Genomic DNA, 12,522 nt, shown 5'->3' with positions numbered 1-12,522 from the left:
CAATTCTTGATGTTGTACCCAGATAAGGAAGGCACTAGTCATGTCTCTCCCAATCTTACATATCTTTCAAATGCCACCCTATATCATCATAATTTATAAAAATATGCATAATTATGGTCTAACATTAGTGTAGACACCTAAAATTGTCCTATCATAATTATTTTATCTTAAGCCTTCTATTAATTAAATGAATTTTTATTTATTTAATTAATTCTTTAAGATTTTTCTAGCCTTTCCTTATTTAAATTATTCTTTCCCTAAATTAAATACATATTTTATTTATTTAATTGATCTCACTTCCTCTATTAATTAAATATATCTTTATTTATTTAGTTAATTCATCAGCTTTCCCTTCCATGACACTTGTCATTTATCTTTAAATTTTCCTCTAACTACCCTCTTCATATTTTATTAAATTTTCCCTACCTACCTTTCAATCCTAGGTGACTATTTATCCTTACACCTCTTAATCCTATCCCTTCATTTTCCAAGGTGTTCTCTATATAAGAAGACACTTTCTTCCTTTCACAACCCTAATGATATATGTAATCAAGCTTTCAAGTGATTAAATGACTTCACAACCACAATTTGTTCTTTGTTGAGCTCTTGTGCACACAAAATCTAAGAGCAATTATATCAAACATGATCAATGGAGATAAAAATATACTAAGTGCATGTGAATGTTATAATCTTTCTATTTATATTGTTGTGATTGGCATATTTTAGGTTCTTCATTGGTGTATGGTGGATTCTTGATTGTAGACCTAGGGTTTTATGTGGTTGGATTTTTTATGGTTTTACAATAGTTTTAATCTTTCAAATTTTACCATATATAATTAGCATTACACAAGTTTGATTTATATTGTTCTTTGCCTCTTGTCTATATATTTATTTTTAGAATATATCTACCTCGCCTAGATCTTCTATGTGCTTCTCAATTGGCTAACTAATTTTGGGTAGTAACAAACAAATAGGATTTAGTTCCATCTTGTCAAGATTGATCTAAAGAGTGGAACCCCATCTTATAATATGTGCTATTACCAGATCATTATATTGGCGATGAACAATTTAGAGGAAGAATATGGAATATCCCTTGATTTCAAAATAACTCAAAGAAGAAGGAGAGAGGAAATATTTTTTATGTGTTGGTCTTGTCCACCCATTGTACTTTACATCCTTTTGTCACTTTAGTTGTCAAAAATTTTGACTATCATTAGAGCCCTTACTAGTTCAAAGTAAATCGTGATTCATGTCATGGTAGGTAACATGAATAAAACCAACAAGACAAGCAAATCATGTAGAGTCACCTACACTAATTGCAAAGATACATTAGAAAGAATAAATTTTCTCATAGAAACATCCATGTGTTGGACAATAATTTGATCCACCAATTCTTTCTTTATGCTATAAGTAGTTACATAGTTTGTGAGCCTGAAATGGTGAATCATTGAGGTGTGGTACCATCATTTGTCAATCTCTATCAACAAATAAATATTTTATCTTTATCTTTTTTAACACAAAATTCTTTCCATTAAATTATATTTATCTATCCTTTTGTTTCTCGGATGCAGCTAAACTAGTTCCAAAACGGGGTTATAAAACTCATGTTATTGAATTTTTCAAAAAAAATTGAAAAATCATAGCCGTAGCTAATTCTACTGATCACGATCAACGATTTGTACGTTTTAAAAAATTTCGTGTTATTGACTTTTTGTGTTATTGACATGCGGTTTTGGAGCCAGTTTAGTTGCGGTTGTGCTTCTCATCATTCTAATTTACTCATAGACCCTTATGTTCATACCTCCCAATTAAAAAAAGGTTTATAACAGGAAAAAGAAACCCTAACCCTTCAAATAGAACTCAAAACAAGCTCTAATACCACATTTAAGGAAAAGGAAGCTTGATATACTTGTATAATGAAAGTCATGCAAATACAATATGAAACCAAAAACAAAATAATGGAAACAAAACAAATTCAACTATTTTGAATATAGTTTTGAATCTTTTATACCTCACTCTCGAGTATGAAAATATATAGTTTGACACACTAAAGACATATCAAATCATTTCATAAAATTATAAAAAGCATAAAAATAAAAGTATAAATTATACAACACTTATCCAACAATTATATGATTTATTTATTAAAATGATATCCACATGCACAATATTCAATTTTAATATATATAAAGGCACATAGGAAACACACATCCACATGTATAAAGGCACATCTCATATTTAAAAGAAAAGAATACAAAGAATTATAGAATGCGAGATATAGAAGAGCTGCTGTCAACAACTCAAGATAACCCAAATACGTAGGATGCATACCATTTTAATTAACATATATGTTTTCAAAATTAAATTTAATATTAAAAGTACACTCTTACCAATAGATTACGTACCATTATTCTTTGCTGTCTGTTTATAATAATACTATCGAATGAATGTTGGCATTGTTAGAGACGTCTGCAGTTCTTAGAATGAATGGTCACACAGATCTGTTCCCGCTACAATATCGTGAATTTGTTTCAGAGAATTATATTGGTGTTACACGATTCCTTTCATCTTTGAAGATTTCAATAAAAGAAATATTATTGTCAATGAAAAAAATATAGAAGATAGCTTGGAAAAAAATTGTAAAGTCAAAGATTTCAATAAAAGGGTTAACCACAGATTTGTTGGCCTCTAAGAAATCTTAGGCAATCGCTGAGATTAAGTTTACAAGTTATATGGTAGTCACACGTATTGTAGTGTCCATGGGTAATCTGGAGCCTTTTAAATATTGGCGTTCTACCTTTCATTTCTTGAACTTGAAGAGCTACAGCATGGAGACAAATATAGTTAAGGCAAAGGGGTGTCACTTTGTGATGGTGCATGGAGCAACCTTTGGGGGTTGGTGTTGGTATCAAGTTGCAGATCTTCTTCTGAAAGAGGGCCACATTGTATCTTCCATTGACATGGCAAGCGCAGGTATTGATCCTACAAATGCCGACACCATTTCATCTTTACAAGAGTACAATCAACCACTCACAGACTTCTTTACAGCTCTGGAGGGGAAGGTATAAATCTGGGAAAGAGTTTAATATAAGTTTTGATTTGTTTGGATGGTTTATTTTAGATGAATCACCCAAATAAATTTGGCCAAGAGTTTAATCTAAGTTTTAATTTGTTTTAGATTAGAATTCAGGTCATCACTATGTACAAGGATGCCACCTAATTTGTAGCTGAATGTCTGTTCAGGTTATATTGGTTGGCCACAGCGCTGGTTGATTCAATTTGAGTTTTACCATGGAGCGTTTTCCAGATAAAATTGCTGCAGCTGTATTTGTTACCGCCTTCATGCCCCTCAGTGGAACAACTGCCACTGTGTTGTTGAATGAGGTTTGATGAATTCTTTCTCGTTCTCCTAATTTTTGCACTGCCAGCAGTCTTTAAATTACGATACTTTTTCTCTGACTGTATATTTTTGAACAGGTCGCATCCATAATTGGAGGCTTAGGAGACTCCACATTTTACTATGCAAATGGGAAAGAGAATCCGCCAACATCCTTCAAGTTTGGCACACAATTTGCGCGACAGTTTTTATCACAGAACAGTCCTCCTTGGGTAAATCACAATTTGCGCTATAGTCTGGCTGCAAATTACAAAAATAGAATCGAGTGATTGGTTAACGAGGTAATTTATTGGGTTATTATGAAATTTCAATTGATGGGTAGATTAATATGGCACTAAATGCAGGATCTGACATTGTGGGAATCGCTGGAGAGAAAGTTTCCTCTATGGCAAGAACCTCTTTTGTATACAGCTAAAGACTATGGAAGTGTTAGGAGAATATACGTCGTGTCGAAAGAGGATAAGGCTCTTGTGGAGGCGTTCCAGAGAAAGATGATTGCAGAGAATCCTCCACAGATGGTATACGAAATTGAAGGATCTGATCACACCGTATTCTTCTCCAAGCCTCTTGAACTGGCTGAGGTGCTCATGAAAATTGCTAATATGCGTGTGTGAAAGTGAAGCAATCAGCTGCAGATGGATTTTAATAAAGTTTGTAATATCTAGAAATCTTCGCTTGTCACATACAACATGTAATGGTTCTTAATAATGCGAAAGTTAAATTTGCATATCCGTGCCATTTTTATTTTCTATTATGTATATTTTAATATATTTATATATTAATAAGTTATATAATATATAATCAAATAAATAATAAAATCATGACAAGTAATGTTGTAAATATTGTCTCTATAGGTCTAAGACTTGATATTGAAATTTTTTAATGTCTTTAGAATCAAATAAGGTGGAAGTGATAGTGCAATGAACACTTACCTTCCTAGCAAAGAGGGTTTTATTGACTCACTCAACCACTTCATCTATCTAGAATATGTGTTTAGAATACATTTAGGTTCCATTTTAACCTTATCAATAGATCAGCTAGTTCTTGTGAAATATGTTTCCTAATCATTCAAGTAAATTCCTTGATGATTATATGTTGGAATGTGAAGTCCAAGTTGACCTCTTAGCTAGCAGTGGTTGAGTCATCATGGCCTTCTTAGGTAGTAGTGCTTGAGTCATCATGGATTGCCTACTAGTGTGTCGCTAGGCACTCGCCGTAGGCGCAATTTATTTGAGACTTACTATAAATGGAAAGTTTTGCTAGGAAACTTACTATAAATAGTAATTTTGACATGTGTTTTACATGTAGTTCTGTGAACCATGCTTACTATATTTAGTAAGTTGTCTTCAAGTAGGACTCTGCAACTCGGTTGTTTTAGGTTGCTTGAAGTCATACTTTGATGTACAATTTTTGAAGATTGATGTAACTCTGTAATTCCTAATAATCAATACGAAAGATAATTTGCTCATGGTTTTTTACTGGTATATTTTTACCAGGGTTTTTCCACGTAAATCTATGTGTTATGGGATATTGTTCTTCTTTGCAATTTTCTACTCCTAAAATATTTAAAGAAGGCCCTTGCTGAAAAAATTTAATCTTTACCCAACATTTCATCTATATGTACCTTCATTATAGTGAAATTATTTTTGAAGGCTTCAACACTCTTGCTGTCCATTTGGTACAATTAGTTAACTTAGAGAGGACTTACACCACTATAGATGTATATTTGAGTTTACATATGGCAAAATATATTTTCTTTGTAATGTTGCAAATGAAACCTTGGTACTTTTATAAGCTACACTTTGTTGTATTCTATTAATAAAATCTCTTCATCATGTTTTTCTTTGAACTCGATCATTGCATGGGATTCATCATTTGTCTTATAATACTATTGGATATCCTTTTAGATCAACCTACTAGCTTTTATCTCTAGTGCATCCCTATAAGTAGTGGTTGCATCTATTGCGCCTCCAATATATTACTTTTTGATGTAGTTAGAGATTGAGTACTTGTAGCCAACTGCACATCTTATATAGATTTATCAACAAAATCAAAGATTGGATATAAATTAACACTAGAATCATTTAATTTAAATCAAGCAACACATTTTAAGATATTTTTTTTTGGAATTAAACTTTAAATAAATATTTAATAATGTCTTCTTTGTTGAACAACAAGCTTCAAGAAGGTACATAGGATTTTCACATTCAACTTTGCAAAAAATTATAATATAATACAACTTATGCAAATCTGATTTAGACACACCAAAATCAGCTACATGTGGATGTAGAAACACTCTCCTTTTTTTGAACCTTCTCCTCTTGGATGCCAAAGTACTTTTCTTGTCTTTTTTCTTCCTTTCTCTTCATTTTCCCACCTCTCAACATTCTCTGTCTTTCTCCAAATCTGGGTGTAGCTTTTGGATGCTAAGAACAACAATATTTAATTCTCTTCCAAGATTTTTCTAAGTGCATAAATCTCATTATTTATTCTTTCCTATGTTAGACAAGATTTTTGAATTCTTTCACAAAAATTGTCTTCCTTTGTTCAAACCCACTACCTATATTCTATGCATTTTGGGATTCTTTTCTAACTAGATAAGTTAATTAACTATATTTAAAATGGTGTTACAAGAGGTGTTAAAAAATCCTCATCTTTCTTAGGAATGGGTTTTTTCTTATTAGAAAACAATTAAACTTGTAAGTTACAACCTTGTTTACATAAACCATTTAACTTTCTCAATTATTCCATAAGTGTAGGAACTTAGGTTTGGAAATACTATCTCCCTCCCTCATGTGTATGATGATGTAGATCTTTAATGGTTTGCTTCTTGTAATTTGTTGATTGTGTGTCAACCTCAATCCAATAAATAATATAAGTTAAAAATTATGCAGTCCTATCTCCTTTAACATCCATATTAATGATGGAAAATGTTTTAACTCTCATTTTGTTGGGTTGAAGCTCAAATATTCCCATTAGTCCTAAGAATTCCTATAAAATAGGCATGCATATTAGTAATCTCAAATGCCTAGCTAAAGTACTTTATGCTTTCTCTTTAGATGAACTTGGGTTCCTTGGAGGATGAAATGAGGGCTTGGAGGAGTAAATGAAGGGAAAATCCATGAGGCTAATCTTGGAGGCATTGAAGGGGTTAACATCAAAGATAGAATGTGGGAGTGTCCCTAAAAGATAACACGTGATCTTGAATTACCACTTCTAAATATCTTGGAGGATTTTTTGTTTATTCTCACACATTATCATTATTTATTTATTCCTCCCCAACATATTGACATGATGATTTGTGGAGGATGATTTGAAACTTGTGGAAAAGGAGATGGATGAGGTGAAAGAATAGGAGATTGAATTTGAGGTGTATTTAGTACTTTACTTATCTCTTGCATAGTGGATGATCTAGTCCTTTTTATTTTTTGCAATTGTAGATCATCAACCTCATCTTCCTCTTCATCAAAAATCACTCGCATAGTGGTGGTATCATTATTCCTTTTATTGATCACCTTCTAGTGTTGAAACAAATGAATCTTCCATTTATTCTATAACTACTATAAGGGTCTTAGAAGGTTATTTTTCTTGTGGATAAGTATCATCCATAGTGTATTGATGCTTCAACCGCCTCCTTGTTGTTTCAATCATCAATCCTATTATGGCCTCTATGGAGACATGATCTAGTTTAGACCACTCTTTTATGTTCATGGATAGATAAAAAAAATAATTCCTATTATAGGAAGGATTTGAGACCTTCCATCTTTATAAATAACTTTTGAAATTTTCTTCAAATGAAAATCCTTAACAAAATGGAGTAATATCTATATTTATCCCTAATTATTACTTCATTTTGATCTAGGAAATCAACTCAAACGCCTTTTATTGTAGTAATATAAGTCAATAACTGGTCTAATCTTGTTAGCGAGATCAAATATATCCCTTTTTATATAGATGCATTATCAAATGATCGATCTCCTACATATCTAGATTACCATTCTACATACTATAAAGCATCAAAAATTTAAGCCTTGTATTTATTAGTGATCACCTTCTATATCCTCCCTACATGTTTGCAAATTACCCCCAAAAATATTTTTACTAGGATACGAAAGGATTTTATAAGGCACATTATAAAATTCACCTACTTTGATGGAAGTGGAAGTTTAAATTGCTCTTCACCATTGTTAGGAATTCCTACAAAACCATTTGTGTGAATCAAAATGAAGTAATGATGTGGTTGTTAATAATGATGGGATAAATAAAATATCTAACACGAATATGAGGAAAAATCGAAGGAATCGACCTTTTGCTTAGCTTCCTCGGTAAAAATTTATCGGCAAAAAATGATAGGCCCGTCTCACCCCCCGGGGGTTACTATTCTTCTGTGGCTCCCCTGGTAGGCTGACAGGTGCGAACAACTATCCAGTTATGCCAAGATTCCCTAAGAATAATGCATTAAATCTTAGACCCCAATGGGTCTTTCAAAATGGCGAATGGGTGGATAAAATCCACAAGCACAGAGAATGATGCCTTCCCTGGTAGACAAAACTAGTAATCAAAACAATGAATGGAAAGAAGTGGTCTCGAAAAGGATGAAATGGGCTTAGCGATTGCGTCCCCAAATAGGATCAGGCTTTCAAGCTAAGTGGGGATACCGCAATAACTAGTCTTTTGGTAAATCAGAATATTAGGGTTAACAATAACTCGAATGGACAACCCTCAGTCAGATAGAATTTGAACAAAAAAACTCAAAGGTACATCCCAGCGCTGGGTAGGGCTCCGAAGGTAAATATCCCTAATCGATGGGAGTAGAATATCCTAGTTAAAAAGGATGGAAATATCCGCGAAATTGCATCCTGGTGGGAGTAGGAATTTATGTATCAGGTAAGTATTTCTACCTACCAAATGACTATATTTTTCTTCTGTGTAAGGATGATTCTATCAAACAGGACTTATTAAAAGGAAAACCAATTATCTATAAGGGATATAAATTTAAATATATTGAGTGGGAAAGTAATTTTGATCCTTTTGCCCATAAAATCAACTGCAACCCTAGATGGGTAGCTATCCCCTAATTTCCTGTAGAACTTTTGAATTTTGAAACCATTGTGAAGATTGAAAATGCATTAGGTTCTTTTATTAGAGTTGAGAGTAATTACGATTTCTTGATATAAATTAAGATGTTGATAGACATAGACCCAGTTAGGAGATATCCAAAGCCTCTGGAACTAATAACGACAACAAATGTGTATAAGATTGAGGCAAGATTTGTGGATGGGCCTCCACCACAGAATGTCTCAACTCATAAACCTGACCATAAACCCACCAAAATCCCAAAAGATGGATGATTCTGTTAATTTTTTTAATAATGGCCTTGCGGGCCTTCTTCCTAGAAATCCCAAATTTGGATAAGGGCACTCTATCCCCAAAGAAACCAATAGTTGAGGAAATCTATGATACCCCGGTTCTAGAGAATTTAAACTTGTCTCCAAATCCCCAACCTGACCCTATCTTATCTTTAGAACATAGTGATGACATGCTTCAGACGGAAAATGTTTAGGATGTTTGGGAGGAGGGAGAGATTATAGCTGAAGAGACAGTCCAGAATCTAGATGAGCTGGAGGATAATGTGTCTTTGGACTCAGTCTCAATAGATGAGGACTCAGAGGAGGCAAGGCTTGAAAAGGTAAGGCTAATTGATGAAATCCTCCTATTAGAAGCTCAGGAAGAAAATCTACGTGAGGAAATTTAGGATGGCCCTACCGAAAATGATTTGAAGGTAATGGCCGAATTGGAATTTGAAATGGGCCTTGAATTTGATTGCCCTAATAGAGCCTCTCCAAATTGTGGGAAAGGAGAAAAGAGGAGAGGTAGAAGAACAACCTCAGAGCTTTTAGCCAAAGCGGGGGCAACAGAAAATCAACCTAAAATCACATCATTGTTAAATGCTGGGAAGGGGAAGTGCCTTTCCACTTCATCATGAGAATCACATCATGGAATGTTAGGGGCCTTAACGCTCCTAACAAACAATGTTTACTGAAATACTATCTCACTTCCTTTAGCTCAGAAATTATACTACTACAAGAAACTAAATTAAAAATTGTGGACTGGGAAAATTTAAAAAGGAAAATAGGCATTTGGAAGGTAACTCTTCTATGTGTCGATGGGGCTGCAGGGGGTCTTGCCACCCTTTGGAATCCCAGGAAAGTAAGATTTGAAGTGTCTATTCAACAGGAAAGATGGCTTGGGGGTTGGGTAATAAGTATTAACAACCCAACTAGCTTTTTCTTAAAAAATATATATGGACCAATCTCCACGACTGGGAAAAGAGAGACACGGAAGGAAATAAAAGCATTCCTATCTTCAAACCTGGACATAACATATTTCCTTGGATGGGAATTTAATGTGATCAAAGAAATGTTAGAGAAATGGAGAGGAAATAGGGTAGAGCAAATAGCACATAAAGAATTTAATGACTGGATCAATAAGAACCATATGATGGAGGTAAGAATGATTAATGGCATGTTCACATGGAACAATAATAGAGTGGGAAGGGAACATATTAAAGAAAAATTGGATAGATTCCTTTTCAAAGGAAACATTACTGACTTTAGTAATTCTTTCAAGTCTGAAATCATGACTGTTTCACGTTCAGAACATTACCCAATTACCTTAATCATAGAGGAGGAAGTAAAACCAAAGAAATGTCCTTTTAAATTTGAAAGAATGTGGTTACAGAATCCAGATCTCACCAACCTTTTGGAAAAATGGTGGAACAATGAGAGGATGAGTGGATCAATAACTTACTATTTTGTCACTAAACTGAAGAGGATCAAACAAAAACTACTAGAATGGAACAAAGAACACTTCAAAAATATCTTCTGGGAAAAAAATGAAGTAGAGAATAATCTTCAACAAAACAATGAAGAGATAACTAGAAATGGAATGACAACAACAACGTATTGAAAGGAGAAATATTTGCTACAAAAATATAAGGATTTAATCACTAAAGAAGAAATTTTCTCAAAACAAAAGTCAAGAGAGAAATGGCTAAAATAAGGAGATAATAACACAAAGTTCTTTCATAATAGTACTAAAATCAGAAAGGGAACAAATAAAATTTACATAATAAAAATAACTTCAGGAAATATAGTTGAGAGGCCAAAAGAGATATCGATGGAACTAGTCTCCTATTTCCAGGAAATCCTAAACAATATGAAATTCTCCAATCTTAATGACAAAAAAAAAATGCTTTCCAACATTCCATGCTTAATTAAGGAGGCAGAGAACAAGATGCTCACATAAAGGTTTTCCCTAGAAGAAATTAAAAAAGAAGTATTTCAACTTCATCCTGAAAAATCCGCAGTTTTGGATGGTTTTACGGCTGGCTTCTTTCAACATTGTTGGTCCTTCATGGGTCAGGAAATATGGGAGGTTGTGAAAAATATGAGAAATTCAGGGCATATTCTTAAGGAGATAAACAATATATTTATAACCCTTATCCCAAAGAAAGACAATGTAGAAGAAGTAAATGACTTTAGACCAATCACCCTTTGCAATACTATCTATAAAATTTTAGCCAAAGCTTTGGCCAATAGGCTGAAATTGGTTCTACCTAGTATCATATTGGAAGAACAAATAGGATTTGTACTAGGGAGATCAATAATAGATGGTTTCATTATAGCTCAGGAAGCAATGCACTTAGCCCAAAAAAACAAGAAACCTAGTATGTTTATCAAACTAGATATCAAGAAGGCTTATGACAAAGTAGAATGGAGATTCATGTGCAAATGTATGGAGACATTTGGATTTTAGAAAGATTTCATCAATCTCATCTTTAATTGCATCTCCATGCCAAGGATTTCACTACTTATCAATGGCACCCTAGAAGGGTAATTTAATATTTCTAGAGGACTGGGACAAGGGGATCCAATCTCCCCTTTTTTATACATAATCATGGTAGAAGCACTTGGAAGGGAAATTAATTGGGTTCAACAAGTTGAAAATATTAGAGGAATTAAAGTAATGAGTGGTGTAGAAAATATTACTCACCAATAGTTTGTGGACGACACCATGCTCTTTGGATCGAGCACCATGGTGGAGGCTAGGGCCTTTAAAGATGTCCTTAAGAATTATTTTGTGGCTTTAGGTCAATCAGTGAATGCTGACAAATATAAAACACTCTTCATCAATACTAATAATGCAGATGCTTAGAAGATCTCTATAATCCTAGGCTATAAGAAAGGGGTACTCCCATGCAAGTACCTGGGGTTACCGTTAGATAAAGGAACTAGAGTAAATAAGCTTTCAAAATTTATAAAAGAAAAAATAGAGGAAAGAATTGGCTCATGGAAAGGAATGTGGTTAACTAGTGCAGTGAGGGCAACAATGATTAAATGTATTTTAGCATCTATTCCTATTTATCAACTATCATGTATCCCATTAGCCCAGGGAGCTAGACTAAAAATGGAAAGGTTGCTCAAGAAATGTTTTTGGCAAGGGGATGGTGAGGAAAAGAAACTAGCTATAATTGGCTGGGACAAAATTTGTAAACCCAAAGATAAGGGTGGAGTAGGGATTAAGAAGCTTAACTGGCAAAGTATGGCTTTAGGAGAAAATCCTGTATGGAGAAAGTACTGAAAGCCTAAGAAAAGTGGGTAAGAATCCTACAAAACAAATACCTAGCAAACCAGGATCCTAGCTGTATCTTTAGAACACAATTACCTTCGGGAGGTTCTAGGATTTGGAATTTTATGTTAGATTGTAGAAAACTAATTCTAGATAAGATTACATGGGACATAGAAGATGGAAGCAATATTGAATTTTGGAGTGATTCTTGGGGGGTGGGTACCCAGCTTTAGATAAGACTAACTTTAATCCCAGAATCAAAGAAGAATTGACCAGGTATTGGGGAATATACCTCAAGGACTATGTGAGTTTCCCAAATGGTAATCCAATTTTTGGATGGGAATGGAAAAGTGGGAGAGATACGTCTTTATTGGACAATGAGCTTAGAGAATGGAAGGAGATGTTGAGGGAAATACACATAAACATTAAGGAAGGGGATGATAAATTAGTGTGGGCAGGATCAAATTCAGGCTAGTATATAGCTAAGGAAGGGT

At 33.8% G+C, this 12,522-nt stretch overlaps 1 protein-coding gene across 1 annotated transcript; it reads left to right on the top strand.

The window, feature by feature from the left end:
- The first annotated feature begins 3,291 nt into the window (after positions 1 to 3,291).
- On the top strand, positions 3,292 to 4,011 carry LOC131053689 (putative methylesterase 13, chloroplastic). Its single transcript, XM_057988292.2, has 3 exons — positions 3,292 to 3,384; positions 3,478 to 3,609; positions 3,742 to 4,011. The coding sequence occupies exons 1-3, from the start codon at positions 3,292 to 3,294 to the stop codon at positions 4,009 to 4,011; spliced, it is 495 nt and encodes a 164-aa protein (XP_057844275.2).
- Positions 4,012 to 12,522: the final 8,511 nt, after the last annotated feature.

The sequence above is a fragment of the Cryptomeria japonica genome, chromosome 1, assembly GCF_030272615.1.
Source record: "Cryptomeria japonica chromosome 1, Sugi_1.0, whole genome shotgun sequence".
Taxonomy (NCBI): domain Eukaryota; kingdom Viridiplantae; phylum Streptophyta; class Pinopsida; order Cupressales; family Cupressaceae; genus Cryptomeria; species Cryptomeria japonica.
Note: the sequence above shows the minus strand (reverse complement) of the source record. Positions and strands in the feature narration are given on the sequence as shown.

Excerpts from the sequence above, each read along its gene's own strand:
- LOC131053689 (XM_057988292.2), top strand. The coding sequence starts at position 3,292 with ATGGAGCGTTTTCCAGATAAAATTGCTGCAGCTGTATTTGTTACCGCC. Across the intron at positions 3,385-3,477 it reads CCACTGTGTTGTTGAATGAG|GTCGCATCCATAATTGGAGG; the intron begins GTTTGATGAATT and ends ATTTTTGAACAG. Across the intron at positions 3,610-3,741 it reads CACAGAACAGTCCTCCTTGG|GATCTGACATTGTGGGAATC; the intron begins GTAAATCACAAT and ends CACTAAATGCAG.